This window comes from Stigmatopora argus, chromosome 4 (genome assembly GCF_051989625.1).
Source record: "Stigmatopora argus isolate UIUO_Sarg chromosome 4, RoL_Sarg_1.0, whole genome shotgun sequence".
NCBI classification, from domain to species: Eukaryota; Metazoa; Chordata; class Actinopteri; order Syngnathiformes; family Syngnathidae; genus Stigmatopora; species Stigmatopora argus.
Genome location: NC_135390.1, coordinates 9,018,717 through 9,037,289, shown reverse-complemented (window position 1 = coordinate 9,037,289; position 18,573 = coordinate 9,018,717). Strand labels below are relative to the sequence as shown.

Here is an 18,573-nt window from a genome sequence, read left to right as displayed (position 1 = left end):
TATATATATATTTATATATACACATATACATATTATATATATACACATATACATATTATATATACGTATATATATAGTGCACTTTTATCTTAATGCAATGTATAATCCAATGTATATTTTCAATACATTATAGATGGCAAAAATGACGAGATGAGGGAGGAACGAGAGCCGGAAATGACGTAACTTGACGTCACTGGTCTGTTGGGGGCGTGTTTTTGTTTCGACTGTCAACGCGTTGATTTTTCCTCCCAAACACGACGGCCACATTCGGCCCCCGTCGAAAATGGCCACGCATAAAACGGCATACACTCTATTGGAAGAAGAGCCGTTCGTGCCGGGGTCGGTGGGCCCTCCTGGGGGGCCCGCTCATCCTCCGCAGGACGCTTTTGGGCCCATTGCACCTGGAGCTTACAGTATGAGCAACCCAGTATCTCCGCCTCCCTATGACTTCCTCGACAACAAATCAGGTAAACAACCTTGTTCATTCCAAGAAACGTCAATGTTTATTTAAGATTGCCGACACTTTAGGTGAACCTTACCACAGTGAGGAGGACCCCCCTTCTTTTGACGAGAACCAGGACTTCGGTTCTGGGTTTGATGACAAAACCATAAGACGAGCCTTCATCCGGAAGGTAGGGCCAAAATGCAGAATGTCCATGTGAAATAAATGTTAGCCAAATAAGATATTGAGTTGACGATAGCTGGCAAAAACACAACACTTTAGCTTAATTAGGGAGCGTAAACAGTACATTTCGTCCTAATATTAAACATTTAATTAAATAAATCTTCCACTTACCACTAGAGGGAGCCCTTTTCCCACTGGTGGTACATACACTATATAAGAAACGCTGACTGAATGAATGGTGTCCCAAGCTATTGAACCAAGGCAGCTTTTAAATCATATAAATCTCAGGGCACACTCCTAAACTAATATTGTAAGCCATCTGAGTTCCTTAAAAGCATCAGTGGTATAGAGCTCCAATATGGCCGCCCAGTCCCAATGTAGCCATGACCTGTCTCGTTTTCTTATATTTGTCAACATCATTTACACGTTTAAATAAAAAAAATGCTTCTATTGATTCAGATTTCTGCTCTTATGCATTGTAAAATAAGGGGGGAAAAAGTGGAAATGTGCTTGGAATGATATTGTAATTGGCGTAATGCACCTTACCGCTGACATAAAAGACGTGCTTGATAGTCTTTTTACAATTCTAACCGCTTTATTTTCCCATCATTTTTATTGCTGATTAGTGGATGTGAGTTGATCGATTCAGACACTACACAGATCGTTTTTGAAAAGATATTATATGCCAGAAAAGCTCCCTGTTAGGGTGCATGGCCCAGAAAGGCTTACATTTTGACATATATTTTCAAGAGAAATTACAGTGTAATGATTGTGACACAAAAAAAATCTAATCACCCCCAGCAAAATTTTCAGTAAGAAATTGTGTCACACTACAGAGCAAATTCAAATTTTTCACTAGGCTGTTACCAGGTTTATTCTAATGGAAAATTGCACTTTTCTAATGCAAGTGGACATTATAGGTTATACTCTAATTTGAAGGCAGCCTCCAGTGGCTATATCTGGAACTCCGGGCTTCTTCGAGATTAAAACCTGAGAATCTCAGGAGATTCATTTATTTAAGTACAGCAATTCCTCGCCATTTCGTGCTTCAACTTTCGTGGCTTCAGTACATTGCAGATTTTTTTCTGGGGACATTTTTTTAATTTAAAAAAAATATTTTTTAAGTTCAAGGACTCCGCAATAAAGAAAAAAGTTCATAACAATGTCAAAATCCACGCTGAAACTCATAACTAGAAGCCACTCTTGCTACTAGGACTGAAGAAAAAAAATATTGTCTATTTTTTTTAATCGAGGTGACCCTACTTCACGGTTTTCTCGATTATCGTGGCCATGTCTGGTCCACATTAACCCCGATAATCGAGGTATTACTGTATTTGCATAATTGTTAATATTGAAATTTTGCAAGTGTTACCTTTTATCAATATAATTTCTACTTGTTTCTTCCACCCTGAAGGTTTTCTTGGTGCTCACTGCTCAGCTGTTGGTGACGTTCTCCTTTGTAATGGTTTCCACCTTCGTGAAAGAAATCAAGGTCTTTGTGAGGGACAACTTCTGGCCCTACATTTTGTCCTACATCACATTCTTTGTATGCGTTTACGCAATCAGCTGCTCTGGGAACCTCCGTAGGAAACATCCATGGAACCTTGTTGCATTAGTAAGCTAGTTTTTTTATTTTCCTGTTTAGGAAAAGCTATATTTGCCATAAACAAACCTTTAGTATACAGTAATACCATGAGATATGAGCTTAATTCGTTCTGGGACCGAGCTTGTATATCGATTTACTCGTATTTCAAATCAACTTTTCCCATAGAAATGAACTAAATACTCGTAACATAACATAAACACATTTAAATGAACATGGAGTATGATACAGACACACTCAAAATTAAGTTTAATCTAACCTTACATTAAACTTAATTCAAATTTTTCAAATTCCTCATATGTCAAGGTATTACTGTACACCAAAAGAACACCTTGTCAATTTAAGTTATTGTTATTAGAACTGTAGTTAGCCAGTATGAGCTATGTTTTAACTAACAACTGTATTTTTTTTCAGTCCATCCTGACTCTCAGTATGTCATATATGGTTGTAATGATTACCAGCTTCCATGAAACTGACGTAGTGGTCATGGCATTGGGAATCACAGCTGTGGTTTGCTTTACAGTGGTCATCTTCTCTCTCCAGGTTGCAATCTACTTCCTACATACAATATTGGTAGTTTAAAGAGCAGTGTAACCTAATGCTAACTTCACGTCATTCTTGTCATCCTTCCATAGACCAAGTACGACTTCACTTCCTGTTACGGCGTGATGTTTGTGTGCTTGGTTGTCCTCGTCCTTTTCAGCTTCCTCTGCATCATCTTACGTAACGGAATCCTGAATATTTTTTATGCTGGACTGGCATCCTTACTCTTCGCCTGTGTAAGTCCACATGCACAAATCATTGGTCGGTGGTACGAAATACCAAAGCAGAAAAACAATAGAGCACATCCCTGTCGACAATTTGGTGTTTCATTGTGCGTGTGGAATATTTGTCCAGTTAAAAAGGAATAAAATAGTAGAAAAATGTAATTAAGAAGACTGACAAATATTCACACATAACTAGGGGCAATTTAGAGTGTCCAATCAGCCTACCATGCATGTTTTTAGAATGTGGGAGGAAACCGGAGTACCCGGAGAAAACCCACGCAGGCAGGGATGGGAGAATATGCAAACTCCAGGCAGATGGACCCACCTGCATTCAAACCCAGGGCCACAGAGCTGTGAGGCCGACGTGCTAACCACTCAGCAGCCCGGCCACCGCGTTATTTTTAAATGCCAATAATTTTGATGGACAATCATAGTTTTTTTATAAATGATTTTTAATTACTATTCTTGACATTAAAAGAAAGTCATAGGAAAATGATAAAAAGTTGGTGCTCTTAAAGAAAAATGTTTTGTTCCAGTTCTTGGCAGTGGACACCCAGCTGGTGATTGGCAATAAGGAACTATCCTTGCATCCTGAAGAATACATCTTTGCTGCACTTAACCTGTACATGGACATCATCAACATTTTTATGTACATTCTTACTTTGGTGGGAAAAGCAAGAGGGAGCTGAGCTCAACAAAGGGACAGAAAACACATCAGAAGACTGTTTTTGATGATTGCTTCCATTGATCAAAGTACTACCCTAATACCTTTTCTTCACTTTTGCCTTTTATAAAACACGTATAATTTAGTGGTAGTAATAATATAAATTAATGTAGATTGATTGTTTTTAATCGTATTCCTAATTAAACCTTTATTATGTACATTTGTCATATTTTACTAGAAAAAAATGTATGCATTCCTTGCAAGGTTTTAAAAGGGATTCTTAAAATATGGAAAACAAGTAAAGGTTCTCTAAAAGTGACCGCTTTTCAAAAATAAAATTTAAACTTCACAAAGCAAAGTTTTTGTATAACAAATCCATTACAGATTTCATTCATTGTTTTATCTCTGCTAAATATCTCCCAAAGACTGATGGATTTTAACCAGCCGTTGGAATATTTGTTCCCCATGTGAACTATTTATAACCTGATTAATCGAGGTTTCCTGGAAAAGCCTTGGCTAAATTTTGCTGCATTTGTCCACACTTCTTTTGGGTTTCGCCGCCTTCATTGGGCCTTAAAAGTGGTCAAATGTAAGCATTCAGACAGCATTATTTGAGCATTAGAAATCAAAAGAAAAGAGAACAAGTTGTAAAATTTTCCTCAACCATGACTGTTTATTTGAGGCAGTCTTGTCTTATTGGCTGCCATTGACGGCAATAGACGTCCAATTCATTTGGACTGGGAAGGCTTGCAGTAAAGGGTCATGTTTCAACGCCAGATTAACAATCCATTTCACCTAGGAGGCACCTCAATGAGTAAAAATATTTATTAAATACACTTCAGGTATGTTTGTTACGTGGCCTCAGGTGAAGTCACGTGACAGGCGATCCAGTATGACGTCATTAAGGCTCGGCTTATTCGGTGTTTAATGATGAATCTTAGAACATGCTGAGTGTGATGTCGTTTTTTTATTCGTATTGTTAAAACGTGGAGTTTAATACTAAACACTAACTACCCATATTGAATAATTTCACCAATATATGCATAGTTATCGACTCGACGGTTCGCCCCAGTTTACTTGTATATAAGGTAAGAAAGAATCTTTTGAATTTTTAGCCGTCAGATGCTAGCCAACGTTACCCAAAATTACTCGTTTACTATATCGCAATATATATGAGCATTACCATGGTCAGGGTCGGTAATTTAAGGTGTTTTTGGCACAGTGGCCCCCATATTTAATAGTGCATTTGATTGTATTGACAACATTGTTAGCTTAGCATACGGTGACTTGAGTCCGCACCTGAGGTAGGAATAAATGTGTCGTAAATCGCAAAAAAAACAACAACATGGGAAGTTGATGACATATGGAGCGAATACAATTCGTAGTACAGCAAAATGATATAAAATGAATTGGTGCGAGTTGGATCGGATGAGCGCATATATGCAACTTCCTGGTTGTTTGAATGTTCCGCCCTAAAACCAGCTGACTCATTATAAAGACTAAAATATTTCCTTTTCACTATAATGCTGTTCATTTTTAACATTGTGCGGCCCAATGAAGTTAGTTTTCAGTTTTTTCATAATAGCGCCCATTATTTTATAAAATGTGTACGATCGATGAGTGGTTAGTACGCTTACCTTTCAACGCAAAGGGTTGGGGTTCGAACCCCGGTGTGCTGTCATATTTTGTTACTCTAGCCTTACTGCGTTACCCTTTATTTTCTCGTTTAGTCGTCAGTTTTGCTGTCGCTGCACATTTTGTCATTGTTCTGCAAATTTTGTTTCAGTAGTGTAATATAAATAGTTTATAAACATCTTGCAATACACTTATACATCTCCATTATTTTGTTTTTTGTAGCACTTAACTTAGTCACTGTCATCGACACTTGTAAAGATCATATCAATTGCAACTGCAAAGGCTGGTATTGAATGTAGTACTGTATGGGCTGGCATCTGCTCCCAGTCAAAATAGATTGGACGTCTCTGGCAGTCAATGGCTGACGATGAGTTGATACGTAAAAAATAAATACATTTTAAAAACTTCATCTTATAACCTCATATTTCAGATTCTCTTTGTAAACAGAGAATTCAAAACAATATATATGAATCAGTTGTTTTTACCAACATCACAGTAACGCTGTCACATGTTCAGACCTTGTTGCCCTTCTTGTATAAATATTACAAGGGTCAATTCTGATCATGACGTGGCTTTCTCTTCTTGCCTTCAGTGTCCAGTAGAGAGGAAAGAAATGACACTGCCCCTGATTCCGTTAGGCCGGGGGTTTTAGCAAGGGTCCAAAGGTATGGCCCTGAAGACATCCCCGTTCCCTAACCCGTGTGCCCAGGGCATCCATGCGGCTGGATGGGTGTTAATTCTGCCATGTTTTTGGTTTCTTGACCGCCTCATCGCCGTGTGCAAGTTGACCACTCTTGAACGGCAGCAAGAGGACACGTGCTACCTCTACCCTCTCAAGGTTTTCTTCGGCTCCATCGTCTTCTTCACTCTGTTTATCGTGACTGCGCCCATAGCCTTGCTGGGCTTCCTGCTATGGGCCCCGCTGCAGGCGTGCCGCCGTCCCTTCTGCTATCACAGAGAGACGGCATCCCTCCAGAGTGAAACGCACAGGGGCTTCGAGCTGGAGGGAAAGGCGTCGTTCGTCTTCGCCTCGGCCAACTTGTGTCTTCTGCCCGACAGTCTGGCTCGCTTCAACAACCTGGGACACACCCAGCAAAGGGCCGCGACAATCGGCGAGTGTATCGCTCACGGTGTGGGTCGACCCAACATTCGCATCTTTATTGACTCTCCCAGTAGCTGTGGGACTCCGAGCCCCTCCGACAGCGTAACCCCCGCAACGAGCGTCTCTGAATGTGGTGATGCTAACAGAGCGGCTACAATCCCAAAGTCATTCAGTGATGTGGCCGACGTACCCTGTGGAGATACTAAAGACACCTCTACGTCCTTCCAGTACAACTCCAACCAGAATTCCAACCAGCAGGGCGGGAAGGGTCAACGCAGCGCCTCCCGTTCTCTGCTTTCTCAGAGACTCTCCACCCGGGATGACGTTCCGTGGGAGGTGTCCACCATGTTCCCTTCCAATGTGGACATTCTCTGCCTGGAAGAAGTGTTTGATAAGCGGGCCGCACAGAAACTCACCAGTGCCCTAAGTCCTTTATTTGCACACATACTCTATGACGTAGGAGGGTACGCTTGCCAACCTCCGTGCGGCTGTTCTTCTTCTTTTAAATTCTTCAACAGCGGCCTCTTCCTGGCCAGTCGATTCCCTATTTTGGAGGCCCAGTATCACTGCTTTCCCAACAGTAAAGGCGAAGATGCTTTGGCTGCCAAGGGCCTCCTCTCTACCAAGGTATTTGTCGTGTTTTGTTTTCACACGCGTACGATGACTCTAAAGCAGTGTTTCCCAACCTTTTTTGAGCTGCGGCACACTTTTTGAATTGAAAAAAATCACAAAAGATACCACCATCTGAAAATCTTTTCATTTATCACTATGTTGCCTATATTAACAATAGTCATTCTCATCAAAGTTTTATCAGCAGAAAGCACATAAACCTCCAAAACTATTCCAAAATCTCATTTTTCACACTGGCCTCATGTCACCAAGAGTTGATGTCTGCGGACCCTGAACAACCTCCGGTTCGAGTGATGCAAAATAAGTGATGTCATGTTTTTAATTGCATCATTTTAGTACTTTTCACCAAATATGACTTCAATCTCCTAATATTACGCAAAAAAATTGTTGTGCTCACACAGACTTTACGTCGACAAAAGTTGATGCTCTCGAAACCAAACAACTAGAAAAAAATAAGAAACAAAATGACTTTCACAATTTGAATCTTGTAATAGTATCTATAATTTAACATTCATCATATTTTGATTTTAACCTTGTAATTGTTCAGTTTTAATCTCGTTAAATTCCTATTAATTTTTCTCTCTGAGTATTACGTTGTATGACTTATTGCAATTTCCCGCGGCACACTGGTTTGGAAACCCTGCTCTAAAGTATTATCTCAACCGCTTATCTTTACAGGGGTCATGGGGGTGCTGGAGCCTATCCCAGCTAACTATGGGCAAAAAGTAAACGCCCCCCTCTGCGACCTTTGTAAGGATAACCTGTAAGGAAAATGAAAGAAAGGAAAAAAATAACCCATAAAATGCGACTTATACTCCAGTGTGATTGATATTCTTGCATGACACCAACAAAACAACTCAATATCTGGTTGACTTCCAGAATAGTTTTGGAGTATCTTTTGTGTCATATAAACCCATTTGTTATATTGGCAGGTGCTAATCGGGACAAACCAGAAGCAGAAAAAAGTAACTGGTTATTTCAACTGTACACACCTTCATGCACCAGAAGGTAAGTAGCATTTTCAAGACTAGCTTGAGCAAAGAGAAAAAATAAACATGAATGACAGGTACTCTGTGGCTTCTTGAATAAGGTGAAGGCGAGATCCGCTGTGACCAGCTCAACATGGTCACCAAGTGGATAGGTGATTTCCAAGCGGCCAACAGACAGCCAGACGAAGAAGTGGTTTTTGATGTTCTCTGTGGCGACTTTAACTTTGACAATTGCTCACCAGGTTTGTGTGTGTGTGTGTTCAGATCCCACAATTGCCATTTCCCCCAAATCGTCCGCTTTTTACTAGCATCGAACTGTACTCCTGTCTGTCTAGATGACACTTTGGAACAGAATCATAATCTCTTTGAGGAATACAAAGACCCTTGCAGAGCAGGGCCAGGGAAAGAGAAGCCCTGGGTAATTGGTACGTACATGTTACCTGGACAAAACATTTTATTTTTCAGTTAAATTTATAATATAGGGAGATAGTAACTGACAATTTCTACATTACAGGCACTCTGCTAGAACAGCCAACTATGTATGACGATGACGTAAACACTCCTGAAAATCTAAAACGGTGCTTACTCATATTTTAAGTGTTAACCTAACTAAAATGATGCCAACTAAACAATTTCTGTTGTTGTTTTGCAGAACGTTGGAAAATGAAATGCTAAGAAAGCGTTACATCTGCCCGCCCGTTCCCGCCACAGGCTCGCCATTGGTTTACCCCGAAACTGACCAGCCCTGGATTGGACGACGGATTGATTATATCTTATTCCGGGAAAAATCCATTTCCAAGCACTGCCAAACCGTATGTGGCTGCACTTAACATTTCTCATTCGCCACTTCTCTCCTTCTTAGACCAATTTCACCAGTGTATGGAAGTAACAAAATATGTTGTAAACACATTAATGGCTCATTTGTACTGTGTTGACAAAAATAACGTGCGGAATCATTGTTTTGTTTTTGTTGTTGATGTTAAACGAATACTAATCCTTGTCTTCTTCTTTTAGGAAGTGGAAGAGGTATCATTTATAACGCAGCTGGCTGGCCTGACAGACCATATTCCTGTAGGATTGAGGCTGAATGTCAAAATGGATTCATGAATTTGTTGAGATGGAACTACTGTATGAATGATCATAATTGCGTTTTCAAAGAAAGAGAACAAAAAGTACTATTGGTACTTTGCTGTATTGCCATAAACGGATGTTTACATGCTGTATTTTAATTTGAAACTTAATGTAGATGGACTGATCGGAAATGTTTGTACTATATCTCAGGTGGTGGTTATATGGGGTCATTTGAATACTGACAGTATTCACTAGTGCACATTCAGGCTTCTGAATTTTTGTAAACATTTTGTGAATTTCATTACAAAGCATACTTAAGGGAATAAAGAATTGTTTTTAAAGAGTACCCATGATTATTTCTCATACCAGTTCTGATTTTAGCTGTTTACTTGTCAATTTTAAACACTCATCTCTCTCTTAGGGTGGCCTGGTGGAGCGAGTGGTTAGAGCATCGGCCTCACAGCTCTGGGGTCCTGGGTTTGAATCCAGGTCACGTCCACCTGTGTGGAGTTTGCATGTTCTCCCCGGGCCTGCGTGGGATTCCTCCGGGTACTCCGGTTTTCCTCCCATTCCAAAAACATACATGGTAGGCTGATTTGGCACTTTATGGGTGTGAGTGTGCATGGTTGTCTGTCTACTTGTGCCCTGCAATCGACTGGCCACCGATTCAGGGTGTCTCTGGCCCAGAGACAGCTGGGATTGGCTCCAGCACCCTCCGTGACCCTAATAAGGATAAAGCGGTTCAGAAAATGAGATGAGATCTCTCTTATTTATAGAGATTTGATTACTGTCATAGCCCGATGAACCGGTCTGACCAGAAGCTCATTTCGGCTTCTTGCATTTGACCTTAATTGGTATTTCAGAAGCTAAAAAAAAAAAAAGAAATGGCTCAAAAAATGTTAGTGATAATCAACTTTTGATTGAAATTTCAAGGGAAACTAAGACATAACCTCAAATGCTGTCTGAATTTTTTTGCCCAACTTCCAAGGTGGTTCTCTAAAACTCAACAGAAAAATGTATGCATGTCCGATGCATGAATGGATCAATACAATTCCTCGTTCTACTAAAATTGGATTTTTTGCTCTTCATGCTTTTCATGTTTTGGGGCCACTATAGTCAGATGCATGTTGGAGAACAGTTTCTCAAAAGTTTAGAGAAGATCAAATTAAATACAGATTACAATTACAGCTACAAGACTCGCTATATTGATTAGTTCAGGTACATCGAATCAAAAAATCTTACATGCCTTTTGTTAAAAAGATTGTTTTTCATTCAAATGTATAAAATGTTTCAGCAGCAGAATTTCTTTAGTGGGATACAATCTGATTTTTGAATGATTTAAGGCCCCTGAATCCAATCATGGCAACCTTTGTAATATCAACATTACTTTCTTAGTCATCATAATTGGCAAATATTGTACATTTGTGAGACCTATTTGGTTATTTCTTGAACGAGTCCACACAACAATGAATACCTCATTCAAAAACATCAGGGGTGGAGCAGAGTACACTTTGAAATGGTTGCCAGGCAGCTGAATATTCCAGACTTTTTGTGGGTGATAGGCCATATGGAAAAAATATTTTTTTGAATTCTATTTTGACTAGTTTTTTTTCATGAGTAGGGGTTTTTCTTTCAATGTTCTTTGTGTAACTGTTTTATAGATATAGAATGCGCTTAATTTACGGCAAATACTACGTATGTATAATTTATTACTATATAACTTTTTAAAGCATTTAGCATCTTTATGACTGAGGAGCAGTCGATAGGGGGCGACAAGTGCTTCTTTATCGTGCATTACAGCAAACAAGAAAGAAGTGGCAACCAATCAAAATCTAATAACAAATTTGACTTCCGTGTTTATTAGATAGACGCCAGAAGGTTGTCTGTGTACAAAATTGAATTATGAATATTTTGAAGCGCGTTAATCCATTGTTATGCACAAGTAGAGTTTTAGTAAAAAAGGGCGATGTTTTGTCAAGCCTTTGCTCGACCGCCAAAGTTCCTTGTCGTAGCCGTTTAATTTGTCGACATTTGACAAGTAACTTAACCTCATGGCCGCTTATGCAGCAGGAATCTGCTCGTCTGGCCTCCACGAGAAGATGCTTTTCCGAAATGGACATCGGGCGAAGTCATTTACTGACAAAGACTGACGTTCTTCAGCATGAATCACGGGAGATGGACGACGACTCTAATGACGAGCGTCACCCGAGCCAAAGTGAGTTATAACGTTCCATTTGATTTCATTATATCCGCCGAGGGGTGTAATTTGATCCTGCGAGGCGTTTTAAAAAATGTTAATTTTCTTCATTGCACAGATTGTAGAAATTGAAGGAGTGTTGCAAAAGCGATTATAGTACTCAAATTTTAGTGGTTGCAATATGGATGGTGTCAGTTTCCCTAGTTTTTACCATTTTCATCAATTGCATACTTTAGGAAACCATTAAAAAGTAGTTTGAGGTCATGATTGCGTAGTGAAGGATGTACGTATTTTATTTCAGCCTCAACTACATTTCAGAATTGCAATATTGATAGAATTCATCGAATTGGTATGAAGAAATAGTTTTTAAATATCGCCGACATGACTACTTATTTTTTGTTACTTATATGTTTTATAATATATATTTTTATCACATATGTACATATTATATAATGTGTTATAGGTATTAATTATTGATTATTTGTCTGTTTGTTGTTATTGTACGCTTCGTGGTGAGGCTTTAAATCTTATACTTCTAAATGGACAATAAGTGCATTTAATTCAATAAATATAAGTACATCTGTGAAGAACCTAACATTTTTTTCAGTTACATAATGCGCAAAATTCTGCCCTCTTTTGTGTGGATCCGCCAAGATTAGACAACTAGACTTTTGCGACACTTTTGTGTGTCCTTGAATTATATTCCTTAACCACGTGCACTAAGTGCCTGGTGAGATTGTTTGTTTGTCCTCAAACATAGCTTTTATTTCAGGATCCACAGAAACGTGGAACCTGGAAGTGCTGGTGACGCTCCTTCGTCAGGAAAACGCAGGAGACATCTGCGTTATAAAAGTACCCGAGCACATCAAATACGCGGAGCACTTCATTGTTGTCAGTGGCGTATCACCGAGACACCTACGCGCGATGGCACTTTATGCTGTCAAAGTAGTAAGTGGGCTGCAATTATTTTATTCTCTCACTAGGGAGCTGATATCAATAACAATATTCTCTTTTTCTTTTAGTACAAATTTCTGAGGAAAGAACACGATGCCCATGTTAGGATTGAAGGAAAGAATTCCGAAGACTGGATGTGTATTGATTTTGGTATGTCAAAGATTTTTTTTTAATATAAAGTACAGTCGTACCTCTACTTACGAAATTAATTGGTTCCAGAACTTTTTTTGTAACTTGAAAATTTTGTAAGTAGTGGTGTACTTTATATGTAAATTCTCTAATTCGTTCTACGGTTCTCACACAACTACCAACTAAACCCTTTAAAATTGGTCAAAGTGTCCCAATTTTGTATGAAAGATGTGAGGAAACACACAAACAAGAGAGAAAATTATAAGGAAATGATTCATTAATGTCTTAAAATAAACAAAGCATATGAAAATGTGCCCTGCGCCACTGAAATATCTCCCTCCATGGCCATTATAGATGTAATACCCGTGCTTTTACGCCAGATGGTGGCAAGAGCCCGTAATACCGGGGCCGAAAGTCGTCCACATTGCAGTACATTTTAGACTTTTACGTGTGCCCTATTTGTGTGTGTGAGAGAGAAAATATGTGCCACGTTGCATTTGTACACTTTTCAAATGCTTAATAAGGGAAATTCAAAATGAAATAACGGATAAGGAAATGCATTTACTTTTTTTCGTAATTTGGAAGTAGAGATATTACTGGGGCAGTTCCTCTTGCCGGTGTAAATTGTCTCATTTGGTTTATGTCCCACAGGCAAAATCATTGTTCACTTCATGCTTCCAGAAATAAGAGAAGTGTATGAACTGGAGAAACTGTGGACCCTGCGCTCCCATGATGAGCAGCTTGGCAGAATTCCTGATGAAAAACTACCAGAAGATTTCATTTATGACCTAGAAGAAGTGAAATGACAAAATACTTACTCAAAATCATTATTATGATCGTGCAACTGAGTTTCTGGATACCTCTCTTATATTAGGTAGTATTTCTTGGGTTTTCATTTGCAAGTATGCTGAAAAGTTTGGTGAAAAATTGCCTGTCAATTGGTTTTGGCAATTCAAAAAACATGAATTGTTTTTTTACACACATTGTTGTAGAGCTTTCTTGTCCTTGTGGCCTTAATTGAGAGAGCTTGAGTGAACATTAATTTGGATAAGTGGTAGAGAAAATAGAGGAAACCACTCTTTTGTGTGGAAATTTTATCAGAAAATGCATGTTTTAAATTAACACCAGTAATGCCCATTCCAATTTGATTGGATGTCTAATGCCGTAAACTGGATCACTAAATGTCAGCTATTTTTAAAAAAAGCAGTTCAATAGTACAGAGCCAGGATTCAAACCGTGATCCTTTGGTCACTGGACAACCAGCTCTATGACATCCCCTGTTTGGTTAATGTAATTTGCAGTCTCTGCTGATGTCCAAATGCTGCAGAGAAAATATAGCTACTACAAAATTTAAACCCTGCGCCAAGGTCTGAAACAAAGCTTTAAAATGGATCAGCAATGTATTTATTTTTCTGCAGTTAAAGCATTTGATGAGGTTTAACTTTTCAAAGAAATACCAGCACGACTTTATTTTTGTAATGAAGAGTGGGGGAGATTTGTGGCCCTCCAAGTAACCGTTCTGTTTCATTGACCCCCTGTGAGTCACACAGGACATTAGCAAAATGCCTAAATAATGAATTAATGAGCAGAACCACACTTTTTGCCTTCTTTATTTATTCATAATAGATGATGTGCAGATAAAAATAACTAATGTGCACCACCAATCAAAATGTGACATAAAGAATGGAGGATAACAGTCCTGGGCAACCCAAAAAACAACCAACCATTGTACTACTGTGGCTTTTATGACGTCTTTTGTACAGTCATTCCTATAAATGACCATTGGGTTTACATCCCGTAGACAAAAAATAAGCTGCCAAAGCTCATTACTCTCCTGAAAATGTCTAAAGCTCAAACATAGCGAGTCGCTAATGATAATGATGTAGCTGTTCACTTGCTTGACGTTGGTAATGACAGCATGGGTTCACTTGCTACTCAGTGACGTGGGAATGGTCATTTATATCTACCTGCCTTGTGATTGACTTCTGTGTGTGTATACATGCTCAAGCCGCAGTAATATATGGGATAAAAGGCTTTGGTGGTTAGAAAAATCAATTTGCATCCCACAAAGAGACATTCACATGGCAACGAGGCGTTTTGCAGCATGCCATAGTTTTGGCGGTTATATTGTTTGCATACAGTGGCGTAATTTGCATCACTAACAAAACTTTCTTTTATGTCGGGGTTGCATTTGCAGATTCTGTTGACGTCACACAAAGTTTGAACTGCTTTTCACTCCATTTATCAGGATTGCGTATGCAAATGTACAACTATTGTGTTTATTTTAATGTAAAAGAGGGAAATAGCAGAGTTATTTTTGCACATTTCCTACAAAGACATTGTCTGTTCCACGAATCCACCGTAATGTTCTTCTCATTCTGACAAAGTAGTTGTGTTAAAGTGGCCTTGTCATTTAGGGATTGAAAGCTTTGCAGACCTCCATTACCGACACCTCAAACATTTGTGGTGGGACCGATTTTGTACGATTTAGGAGCAATGTGTGCTATTTCACCTCCCCAAAAGGTTTTTTTTTTTAAGTTGCAGTGCCATTGTTCACAAGTGATTCAAACTGCAATGTGGATTCAATGGTTATTCAGACAAATTTTATTTTCCAATTCAATTTACTTTTATTGAAATCATTTGGGTTAATGTCTGTTTGTAGTCTTTGTATGCAGACTGCTTTTGTCAGTAGAGCGAAATGTGATCTCATTTATGCAAACATACCTCCCTACTTTGTGCCAACATTACATACAAAGATTGGGTCTCCCCATTCATTTAGTCATTCAATATTTAAAGGCTGTAATTTGAAATCAATTGTCGTATGGTAGCCTGTGAGTGTTTGTGCAATTAATTGAAGATTAATGTCGTAATGGACGCTGGCTGCTTGGAAGCAAATCGCGCAATAAAAGACAACATTTGCTAGAATCTACGAGCATTATTGATCCTTTAATGCGCAAGTGGACTCCCCTGCACTCTAATGCACTTAGTAGCCTGTTGGATATCTCCATTTTCTATTGAATGGAGGATACAGTGAGGTACAAAAGCATTTAGACATATTTTAATATTTTTATATGAGGGATCGAAATCACTTCAAAGTGTCCTTGATGTTCTTACAAAATTAATTATAGTCATCATTGTAATATTTGGGGCAACTGGGTGGGCGAGTGGTTAGTGTGTCTTCCTCACAGTTCTGAGGTCGAGGTTTTCGATACCAGGTCTTGACCTTGCTATGTGGAGTTTGCATGATTTCTCCGGGCTTGTGTGGGTTTTCTTGTCTTGAAATTGTGTGAAATGTTTATGAAATAATGTAATACAGACAAGATAGAGCAAGCTTCAAACAATAAATGTTCTACTGCAATATGGCTAAGTGCAGTCGATAAATTAAAAAACACCCATTTTCATAGGTTTAGATGTATATTTGGAGAAAGGTTTCATTTCTTGGACAATGATCCTTTTCCATCAATGAAGGTCTGGAGCTTGACTGTCTTTATTAAAGATGCTTTTACTTATTTGCGGTCACGTTAGGTTTGGTCTTCAATAGTATGTGTCTTGAGATTAAGGATATCCAATTTTTTTTAATTCTGTGTGCATTTACAAACATCCCTTTGTCCAAAAATGGAGTGGCAATCTTCTCTGATTTATTGATGTAAAAATATATCCAAATAATGCATATTGTTGTACTCATACACACAACAATGGAGTTTGCATGACTTTGTATGCAAAATTTATGGCGTCAGGCTTTGGCTGAAATTAGAAATGTGATTCAAAAATGACATTTTGTGCAATGAGAAATGCTCCAAAAGGTCTTACGCATGAATTCAGTTGTGAAGTCACAAAAGACTGACATATGTGCTAATGGCAGAGATTACTAATTGAATGAGGCGGTGACTGTTTCTCAAGAGGGTTGTTAAAGTGAACATAATTTGCCTGCCTCCCCCTTCAGACACACCCTGTATAAAACGCTTAGTAGCGCACACAATCCAGCAGAAGAGCTTGGAAAACAGTAGAAGTCACTGAACATCACAGTTTTCAACCTTCAACGACGTACGTACTTGAGGATGATCACTTTTTCTGCTTTTGGGTTAAGAAATTGTGTGCTTTTTTGAATGGATATTGGACTATTACAGCTTTTTATGATTGTAAAGTTTCTGTTTTCCCTTGCGTGATCCAGGATTCTTTGCTGGGATGTCGCTGGTCGTGGTTCTCCTACTGCTGGCTTGTGTTCACTCTGGCATTGATGCCTATCCACGCAAGCCTGTCAGCCCTAAAGAAGGAGCACCCCCCGAGGAGATGGCAAAATACTACTCTGCTCTCAGACACTACATCAATCTCATTACAAGGCAGAGGTAATTGATTCGGAAGCAGTGTTGTAATCATTGTTGACAAATGCAGTATTGACTTGTTGCCTGTTTTTTTTTGTTTTTTTTTACACAGGTATGGAAAAAGAGACAGTCCAGACACAGTGTTTTCTGATGTGCTTGTAAAAGAGAGCGCAGAGACTATCCCTGGGTCTAGTTTTGTCAGGTAGGTTCTATCAAAAACCATTTGTATCATTTTGCATGCAGTATAATTTCTTTGGATGATAATTGTGATGTTTTACCTTGGTTATTTTCATTCATTTATCTTTAAAGCAAGTATAATGAACCCTCTTGCTATTATGGTTTATTCCCAGTCCCCCAAATATTATTTCTTAGATCAGGGGTCGGGAACCTTTTTGACAGAGAGAGAGAGCCATAAAAAATCATATGTTCTAATATTATTTCTTGATAGGCATTCTCAGAATTGAAAAGTAAAAATACATGAAAGTGTGTGATTTTTTTTGTCATTTCACCACTTTTAGAGTACAAAAAGGCTCTGAATTATTTTGACAACATTGTTATGCTGTTGCTAAGAAATCAGTATCAATGATATTCATGCATGCAGAAGATTAATAAAAAACAAAATTATGATTAAAGTGGTGGTAGTGTCAACGCCACAATCACGCTCCTATTAGTGCGTTCGCGACTTATCTCTCTCACCAGTGATTTCCATATTTTACCTCACAGGTTAGTGGAGAGCCATATGCACCCATGAAAAGAGCCACATCTGGCTACCGAGCCATAGGTTCCCTACAATTTAGAATAAGTAATTTCAAACGTTGTGAATTTAACATATTTTTTCTCTTGGTATTTTTATTTATTTATAACAGTTTACTTGACATTTTTTAATGATTATTTTTATAAATTCCTATTTTTCTACTTAAGCTAAAGACTCCTATTTTTGTTGTGTTGCAGGTATGATGAGCTTCCAATGTGGTGATGATCCTGGAGTTGTTTAAAATGGCTAATTTTGGCTTGCCCATCAATTCTAACTTGTGTTGCATGATATAGTGTATATTGTGTTTCTAAAAAAATATATTTGAGATGTTTATCCACATTTTCTGGTTGTCTTACATGCAGAGTCCCCTTTTAAGCAACACCCTCTAGTGGTGAATTGCGGTACAAGGATATTTTGGTACTTCATTATTTGGCTTTTCTTGTCAAATGCTTATGATCAATATATTTCAATCTCTCTCCGATGCATTTAACCGCTCCCGTGATAAACTAATAGATTTGATCACATTGGTCATATTGAAAATGAACGAATTTGTGGTAGTTTCTCTGATAATGACGACAGGGCCTATGTCCGATTATTATTATTATTATTATTATTATAAACAACACAAACCTATTGAAACCCTACTTACTCATGTTTATGTTTTAATAACAATGCCCAATAGTGTTCATTTTGTTGCTTAGCGTGGTACTAATGTTTTGCGATTAATGGTTTGTTATGTTGTATTTAAATTGCTCTTACGTGTGCTATTTTTTTGTTTTATTTGAGTACGGTTTAATGTTCGTGTACAAAAGATACCAGCGAAATATGGCTTTTTCTATATTGAAATACAGTTCAAATGTTGAAATTGCATATTTTAACATGGGATACAATAATATTTAATATACATCTACGCCTAAAAGTGGACTAAAAGTAATATATATTGCTCGTTTTTGTTGTTCATCACTATATTTCAAGGTGGAGAAGCACTTTTCTTTGTCTATGGTTGTATTTTCTCTAAATAAATGTGAAATAATTCAACTCAAATGTCAACCTGCTTGTGTTTTGAGTCACGCAGTGTCGTTGTAGTAAATTATTTATTCAGAATTCAGCACATTGTCATGCTAATTGAAT

General features: G+C 38.3%; 4 protein-coding genes across 4 annotated transcripts; all 4 read left to right on the top strand.

The window, feature by feature from the left end:
- Nucleotides 1-187: 187 nt before the first annotated feature.
- On the top strand, nt 188-4,017 carry grinab (glutamate receptor, ionotropic, N-methyl D-aspartate-associated protein 1b (glutamate binding)). The gene is made up of 6 exons (XM_077598609.1): nt 188-467; nt 529-632; nt 2,040-2,240; nt 2,643-2,771; nt 2,864-3,007; nt 3,532-4,017. Exons 1-6 carry the CDS (start codon nt 284-286, stop codon nt 3,682-3,684), a joined length of 915 nt encoding a protein of 304 aa, XP_077454735.1. The 5' UTR covers nt 188-283; the 3' UTR covers nt 3,685-4,017.
- A 471-nt stretch (nt 4,018-4,488) lies between these two features.
- On the top strand, nt 4,489-9,439 carry smpd5 (sphingomyelin phosphodiesterase 5). The gene is made up of 8 exons (XM_077598608.1): nt 4,489-4,747; nt 5,887-7,023; nt 7,959-8,034; nt 8,117-8,257; nt 8,351-8,440; nt 8,530-8,593; nt 8,668-8,827; nt 9,030-9,439. Exons 2-8 carry the CDS (start codon nt 5,962-5,964, stop codon nt 9,120-9,122), a joined length of 1,686 nt encoding a protein of 561 aa, XP_077454734.1. The 5' UTR covers nt 4,489-4,747; nt 5,887-5,961; the 3' UTR covers nt 9,123-9,439.
- Nucleotides 9,440-10,921: 1,482 nt separating this feature from the next.
- On the top strand, nt 10,922-13,341 carry malsu1 (mitochondrial assembly of ribosomal large subunit 1). The gene is made up of 4 exons (XM_077599638.1): nt 10,922-11,301; nt 12,056-12,231; nt 12,306-12,387; nt 13,018-13,341. Exons 1-4 carry the CDS (start codon nt 10,989-10,991, stop codon nt 13,170-13,172), a joined length of 726 nt encoding a protein of 241 aa, XP_077455764.1. The 5' UTR covers nt 10,922-10,988; the 3' UTR covers nt 13,173-13,341.
- A 2,311-nt stretch (nt 13,342-15,652) lies between these two features.
- LOC144073073 (peptide YY-like) lies at nt 15,653-18,006 on the top strand. The gene is made up of 4 exons (XM_077598610.1): nt 15,653-16,410; nt 16,538-16,712; nt 16,801-16,890; nt 17,640-18,006. Exons 2-4 carry the CDS (start codon nt 16,552-16,554, stop codon nt 17,662-17,664), a joined length of 276 nt encoding a protein of 91 aa, XP_077454736.1. The 5' UTR covers nt 15,653-16,410; nt 16,538-16,551; the 3' UTR covers nt 17,665-18,006.
- The last annotated feature ends 567 nt before the right edge of the window (nt 18,007-18,573 follow it).

What these genes read in the sequence shown, in the direction of transcription:
- malsu1 (XM_077599638.1), top strand. Translation starts at nt 10,989, where the DNA reads ATGAATATTTTGAAGCGCGTTAATCCATTGTTATGCACAAGTAGAGTT. An exon ending in CACTTTATGCTGTCAAAGTA is followed by an intron (nt 12,232 to 12,305) that starts GTAAGTGGGCTG and finishes TTTTTCTTTTAG; the next exon opens with TACAAATTTCTGAGGAAAGA. An exon ending in CTGGATGTGTATTGATTTTG is followed by an intron (nt 12,388 to 13,017) that starts GTATGTCAAAGA and finishes TATGTCCCACAG; the next exon opens with GCAAAATCATTGTTCACTTC.
- grinab (XM_077598609.1), top strand. Translation starts at nt 284, where the DNA reads ATGGCCACGCATAAAACGGCATACACTCTATTGGAAGAAGAGCCGTTC. An exon ending in CTTCCTCGACAACAAATCAG is followed by an intron (nt 468 to 528) that starts GTAAACAACCTT and finishes CCGACACTTTAG; the next exon opens with GTGAACCTTACCACAGTGAG. An exon ending in GACGAGCCTTCATCCGGAAG is followed by an intron (nt 633 to 2,039) that starts GTAGGGCCAAAA and finishes TCCACCCTGAAG; the next exon opens with GTTTTCTTGGTGCTCACTGC.
- smpd5 (XM_077598608.1), top strand. Translation starts at nt 5,962, where the DNA reads ATGGCCCTGAAGACATCCCCGTTCCCTAACCCGTGTGCCCAGGGCATC. An exon ending in ACTCCTGAAAATCTAAAACG is followed by an intron (nt 8,594 to 8,667) that starts GTGCTTACTCAT and finishes GTTGTTTTGCAG; the next exon opens with AACGTTGGAAAATGAAATGC. An exon ending in TTTCCAAGCACTGCCAAACC is followed by an intron (nt 8,828 to 9,029) that starts GTATGTGGCTGC and finishes TTCTTCTTTTAG; the next exon opens with GAAGTGGAAGAGGTATCATT.
- LOC144073073 (XM_077598610.1), top strand. Translation starts at nt 16,552, where the DNA reads ATGTCGCTGGTCGTGGTTCTCCTACTGCTGGCTTGTGTTCACTCTGGC. An exon ending in AATCTCATTACAAGGCAGAG is followed by an intron (nt 16,713 to 16,800) that starts GTAATTGATTCG and finishes TTTTTTACACAG; the next exon opens with GTATGGAAAAAGAGACAGTC. An exon ending in CCTGGGTCTAGTTTTGTCAG is followed by an intron (nt 16,891 to 17,639) that starts GTAGGTTCTATC and finishes GTTGTGTTGCAG; the next exon opens with GTATGATGAGCTTCCAATGT.